Source organism: Silurus meridionalis, chromosome 10 (assembly GCF_014805685.1).
Source record: "Silurus meridionalis isolate SWU-2019-XX chromosome 10, ASM1480568v1, whole genome shotgun sequence".
Classification (NCBI taxonomy): domain Eukaryota; kingdom Metazoa; phylum Chordata; class Actinopteri; order Siluriformes; family Siluridae; genus Silurus; species Silurus meridionalis.
Genome location: NC_060893.1, coordinates 3,507,016 through 3,513,887, shown reverse-complemented (window position 1 = coordinate 3,513,887; position 6,872 = coordinate 3,507,016). Strand labels below are relative to the sequence as shown.

Sequence of the window (6,872 nt, the reverse complement as noted above, 5' to 3'; positions counted from 1 at the left end):
TGTTGTATGGTTTAGAGACAGTGGCATTGAGTAAAAGACAGGAGGTGGAGCTGGAGGTAGCAGAGCTGAAGATGTTCAGCTTTTCGTCGGGAGTGACGAGGATGGACAGAATTAGAAACGAGTTTATTAGAGGGACAGCGTATGTAGGACGTTTTGGAGACAAAGTAAAGGAGGTGAGATTGAGAGGTTTGGACATGTGCAAAGGGGGGACTTGGGTTATGTCAGTAGGAAAATGCTGAGGATGGAGCTACAAGGAAAGAGCAAAATAGGAAGACCAAGGAGGAGGTTTATGGATGTGGTGAGGGAAGACATGCAGGTAGTTGGTGTGACAGAGGCTGATGTAGAGGACAGGGGGGTATGGAGACAGATGATCAGCTGTGGCGACCACTAATGTGAGAAGGGAGGGATGTGTGCACTTCTGAGTATGACTAAACTGCACTTCGGTATAGCTGAAAAATAAAACCCGTTTTCATATGTCAGTGGTAAATCAGAAAGAGTTTTGTACCAGTAACAGAAAGCTGATTGGCCGATGCATGTTGGTCTCATTTGTAGTCGTAATACAGCGAATTCGATTTGTACTAGCGAATGAAAGAACAAAAACATTAAGTGCTGCCAGAGCATTTCAATGAACATTAGAGGTAGCGTTACATGAACATCTAAAAAATCAGACCTGTTTAAAATGATTCTAATTCTAAGACTTTTAACGCCTGAAATTTTAGTTACATTTGAGACTTTTTAAGACTTTGCAGAAACACTGAACACACACACACACACACACACACACACACCTCCAACCCCAACACACATCCCAACACACCATCACTCCTTAGTGTACGAGTTCACATCAAGCCCTGATTGTGTTCTGGACTTTATTAAAATCAGGTTTAATGTTACGAGGTCTTTTGTCAGAATCATAAAAATAATAAAAAAAACTAACAGCAGAAAAGATTTCAGCAAAAGTTCATACATTTGTTTCCATTAAAAACCTCTGCAATCTTCAGAATATTTACAAAACATTGTTCAGTCGGTCAGAAGCCGGATGTAGATTTGAAGATTGGATTATTAGATTAATCTGATATTTACATTGTTTGCTACACTACAATGTGAGTGAAGTGGGTGATGTTAGCGATTTGCTAGCTGCTGGTCATGAGCCATCACTAGCCATTAGATTCATATCACTAGTGCAACTGGAACGGAGCGAAATGTTACACTCCGTACATTTCTTGTCCGATCTCGTACATCTGATCTTCTAAATATAAGGTTCTACGTCTAATCTCTTACATGCGATCTTCTGTTTCCGATTTTATGCATCTGATCCCTTGATTCTGATCTGCATCTGACCTTCTGCATTCAATCATCTACATCCGATTTCCTGCATCCGATATATGATCGTTCCCTAAACAGCGTCTTAAATCGTGAGCCTCAACACTGTGATCATTGAACCATGGCATGGACCATGTACCATCATGAACACGTCCATGCCAGTCCCACTCCATTCTGGTGTTAAAGGGTTAGAGGTTAAAGGGATGTTTGGTTAGTTAAAACATTTTTTTTTTTTGATTCACAAATAACAAAATAAAACAAACTCAGACTTACACTGAAAGTTCAGGGTACATCACAAGAAAGCACCAAATGCGACTTCTATCCATTTCCCTCCTATTTAAAGGTGTAATGTTTCCATGTGTTTCCAGAACTTTTAATACTCCCATCACACACTATGGCCAAAAGTATTCAGACACCCGCTGTTCCCTCCCACGTGGTCCTTCCCTCATAGTTGTACACACATTTGTATCGCAAGTCTCTAGCATGAAATTTTTCCTTCTCTTGAACCCCAAACCTGTTGTAGCATGACAATGCCCCTGTGCACAAAGCCCGCTCCATGAAGATCTGCTTTCCATGAGTTTGATGATCTCCTGGCTTCCTCACCTACATCAATACCTGACTTTACTAACACCCTTGCAGCTCAATGAGCACAAATCTCCACACCTATTCCCAGTTGAGTGGAGCTTAACTATAAGAGCAAACAGAGACCAAATGTGGAATGGGATAATTAAAAAGAAGGAGGAGCACCTACCAATCTTTTGATCTGGTGTCCACAAACTATTGGCTATATAGTGTATATCACGCCAGGATTTTGTTTAAGTCCCCCCCCCCGGCCCAGAAATGAGCTCAACTCGTGGCCAGAAGGTATTTTTCAGCAAATTCTAGAAAAAAAAAAAAAAGTGTGGTAAAGGAAAAGAAGGCTTTAGAAATGTTCTTGTTGAAACTGCAGAAATACAGAGGGTTCAAAATGCCGTACAGCAAGTCCACGATCCCCAGGATGTGCAGCAGGGGGTCATCCGGGGAGCTGAGGTAACACGACTACGGTTCGTAATTCAGTCTGTACATGTAGCGTGACTCGCAGACGTAGTGACGAGAAGAACGAGAGAAAAAAAAAAAAAAGAAAAAAATAACCCATACACAGTGCATTTTAAGGCATTTTAAAAACAAAACCTTGCAGCAAAATAATCTTTTTAAATCCTGAACAATTTTCGGGGGGTTCAGGGACTTCTGTCCATGTAAGTGTGCATATGTCTGTTTGTGTGTGTGTTATATATATATATATATATATTACACACACACAGATCCCCCCAAACGGAATGCAAGTGAAAAGGGAAAAGGAAGGAGAAAAAAACAAACAAAAACAAACAAAAACAAACAAAAAGAAAAGCGTGCAGTCCTATCTGCATGCTGCAGCTCGGGCTGCATTGTCGTTCGGAGGTGGAGGAGGCAAAAGGATGTTGCCGTTGTCCGTGGCGGAGCAGCTGAGCTGAAGGCGTCTCAGATACTCTGCATGGACCGGCTTGTGGCTCTGCAGGATCTTTATAGCCTCTTCTACAGGAAACCACTCTCTCTTCCGACCTGCAGAGGGAGACAGAGCACAATGCAAATACACAGTACACAAATGGAACGCCAGATCTCACCACAACTACCTCATTTATTCAACATAGGGTTAAGGGCCTTCCTCAGGGGCCCAGCAGTGGTGGTGTGGGCTTTGAACTTTTGATTTTCTGATGAAAGGTCCAAAATCTTAACCACAGATCTACAACTTTCCAAAGGAGATGCCACTAAAACTTAGCAGCAACTACATAAAAAAAAGCATATAAGCCCTGAGAAAGCGAAATGGATGCGTTAACTGTAACATCGTCTCAAAAGATTTGGAATTGACGCCAAATAATTTAATCCTGTTCCACACTGTCTTTCAGGTGCTTAAAATCCACACACAGGTTTTATGTAATATACTGAAATACTCTTATTTCTGTGGGTGTTCTGTGTCAAATAACCTTACACAAATAGTCAATGGGCTCTGTGTCTTGTGATGTCATATCGGTCGTCGAGATGATGTCATTCACGTAAAAAAATGGCATGTTGAATTCTGAAAGTTCTATAAACTTACCGATGTTGATCGAGTCCTCCCAGGCTTCCAGAGTCTCCGTCACGGTCAGGACGTACACATACGTGCGATGCTTCCTGTCCTGATTATGCTGCACAGAACCATTACATTGTCTCAGAAATGTTATTGTTCTCAAGATTATAAAGCTGAAGAATCGTGTCCATTACTGAACTTCACGTGTGCTAACGTGATAAAAGGACAGGAGATGAAGTAAACCGTAAACACTGATAGATAGCAAAAGTAGAAGCTCACCTCAAACACCCCCAGGAGGCGACCCAGTGTGCCCTTCACTCCAGCCTGGAACAACAAGATACACTTCAGAGATTTATATAGAAAATCAACACGATGCTACTTCTACATGCTTTACAACTATTTTTTATTTTGTTTGATTGTACTTCCCGCTAACCGATTAATCAACTGAGTTTTTAAAATGGATACGGAATAATAAAAAACGACAACACAGTGTAAAATAGTACTTCATAATATTATTTGAATCATGAAAATGTGCTAATTCGTGATCTTCCTCTCGTACCATATAATAACAGTGGACCTTTTTTAGACGCAAACCGGAAAAACTATTGCTATGGATTTTTTTGACAATAGTTCCAGCAATCCAGTATAAATTGGCAAAACAGATGAATCGGTTGACCTCTAGTGTCGATGCACCGACGCACTTGAAGATTCAGCACTGTTAAGACTTAATTAGCATATTGCAAATGATCCTAGCTAGCTGCTCAAGCCAGGCTGTGAATTAGCAACCCTGAAGATAAGCGAAGAAAAACACCCAATCAACTTGTTATGATCTGTCAAGTGATGCCAAATCAACATGCCTGTTCACTGCGGAAGTTGAGGTGAAATACGTCACAATGCTTAGCTAACTGTGTACTGTGAAATGGAGATAGTACAAGGCAGGCAGACCCAGAACCCGTTTCTCTGTAGTTCATTTAATAGTTCATTTGAATAATGACGCACCTCTTCATAAACCTCCCTCACCGCTGCACCACACGGCTCTTCCTCCGGCTCCATTCCTCCACCTGGGACAATCCACTGATCCGGATGACGACTGCTGCTCACCAACAACACCTGCAAAAGGAGTTCATTTCATTAGAACGTTTGAATTAAAAAAACATCTAAAAAGACTGTTTCACATTAGGATCATTTAGTGGATAAGATGTTGGGATTTCTGTTTAGAAGGTTATGAGCTCAAATCCCAGTACCACCAAGATGCCACTTCTAAACCCCTAAACAGGGTCCTTTAAGCATCACCTGCTCAGGTGTACAGTGGTATGAAATTGTAACTCTGGATTCTGTAAATGAAAATAAAATAAGCAAATGAAATTCATGTTAAATAATAATAACAGAAATGAGCCACATGGTCAAATCCACCCCTCGGCCTTTTCCTCTCTCGGGCTCATGTGTGACCCGTAGCTCCAGTTCAATACTAAAACCACAACAATCTGAATTTCCACTCGTCTGAAGCCTGCAGGACCGGAATTTTCCCCTCTTCATGCCATACACATTCGTAATTTTTCCTTTTGCACCTGACACACACACACACACACACACACACACACACACACACACACACACACACACACACACACACACAGCTAAGTGTGAACTTACAACTGGAAATTTGCCTGTAGTGCTGTTTATTGTAAACAACCTCTTTTCCAGAGAAAAACACTAACAGGCAACAAAGAATGGATCAGAATCAAGACAAACCACTCAATTTTCGATCTGTACCCGTCTCTTCCTGTGCGTCTCTCCATCTGTACCCGTCTCTCCCTGTGTGTCTCTCCATCTGTAACTGTAACTCGTTGTTTCTATTTGTAGCTCTCTCTCCCTGTGTCTCTCTATCTGTAACTCGTTGTTTCTATTTGTAGCTCTCTCTCCCCCTGTGTCTCTCTTTCTATACCCCTCTCTCCCTGTGTGTCTCTCCATCTGTACCCATCTCTCCCTGTGTCTCTCTTTCTATACCCCTCTCTCCCTGTGTCTCTCTCCATCTGTACCCGTCGCTCCATGTGTCTCTCTGTACCTTCTCTCCTTGTGTCTCTCTTCATCTGTACCCATCTCTCTATCTGTACCTGTCTCTCCCTGTGTGTCTCTTTCCATCCATCTGTACCCATCGCTCCATGTGTCTCTATAGATACCCGCTCTCCATCTGTACCCATCTCTCCCTGTGTGTCTCTCCATCTGTAACTGTACCTGTAACTCGTTGTTTCTATTTGTAGCTCTCTCTCTCTCCCTGTGTGTCTCTCTCCATCTGTACCTGTCTCTCCTTGTATCTCTCTCCATCCATCTGTACCCGTCGCTCCATGTGTCTCTCTGTACCTTCTCTCCTTGTGTCTCTCTTCATCTGTACCCATCTCTATCTGTACCTGTCTCTCCTGTGTGTCTCTTTCCATCCATCTGTACCCATCGCTCCATGTGTCTCTATAGATACCCGTCTCCATCTGTACCCATCTCTCCCTGTGTGTCTCTCCATCTGTAACTGTACCTGTAACTCGTTGTTTCTATTTGTAGCTCTCTCTCTCCTGTGTGTCTCTCTCCATCTGTACCTGTCTCTCCTTGTATCTCTCTCCATCCATCTGTACCCGCCGCCCATGTGTCTCTCTGTACCTTCTCTCCTTGTGTCTCTCTTCATCTGTACCCATCTCTCTATCTGTACCTGTCTCTCCCTGTGTGTCACTTTCCATCCATCTGTACCCATCGCTCCATGTGTCTCTATAGATACCCGTCTCTCCCTGCGTGTCTCTCTATTTGTACCCGTCGCTCCCTGTGTGACTCTCTGCCCCTCTGTCTCTGAAACAGCATGCAAATTCCCTGCATGTGTAAAGAATCTGTTCCAACCTGTGTGTGTGTTTTAATACGAGTTATTTTACGCTCTTTGTCAGATAACGAATCTGCACTCTGATCTGGTTAATCCGCAGGAGGCATCAGGATGGTGTTCGCTGTAATGGGATTGTGTGATTGACGATCATTCGCCACACACACACACACACACACACACACACACACACACACACACACACACACACGTTCTCATGCCGAGTTAAGGTCAAGAGCTGCCACCTCCTTTATTTCCAGTCTGTTCTATCCATTTATATTTAACGGTTCAGGAAATAAGGGGCAGAGTGCAGCAGCAGGTGTCCAGTACACCACCAAGCCACAGACACCTATACACATATACATGCACTATTGTGTGTGTGTGTGTGTGTAAGAGAGAGAGACATACTGAAACATATGACACTAAATAGGGTTTTTAAGGGTATGTGTAACACGAAACAATATAAATGCTTTGATGTTAAATAAGAAACAATTCATTTTTTCTTGTAATCGAGACGAATTTGACTTTTTGTCTTTTCATTGTGGTGCACACGCATTTCTAATCCAATTCAGTTCAGTTTGTTGTTATTTATATACAGCCATATTTTAA

The 6,872-nt window shown here is 42.4% G+C and overlaps 1 protein-coding gene across 1 annotated transcript in view; it reads right to left on the bottom strand.

Annotated features, from left to right (window-relative positions):
• Positions 1–855: 855 nt before the first annotated feature.
• The window catches only part of nudt4b (nudix (nucleoside diphosphate linked moiety X)-type motif 4b), a 9,019-nt gene continuing 3,002 nt past the window's right edge, over positions 856–6,872 (bottom strand). The window contains exons 2-5 of the mRNA XM_046858582.1: positions 4,406–4,516; positions 3,686–3,730; positions 3,437–3,524; positions 856–2,901 (exon numbers count right to left, since the gene is read on the bottom strand). Of these exons, the coding sequence (XP_046714538.1) occupies positions 2,720–2,901; positions 3,437–3,524; positions 3,686–3,730; positions 4,406–4,516 (426 nt within the window). The 3' untranslated portion in view covers positions 856–2,719. The remainder of the gene's footprint in view (positions 2,902–3,436; positions 3,525–3,685; positions 3,731–4,405; positions 4,517–6,872) is intronic.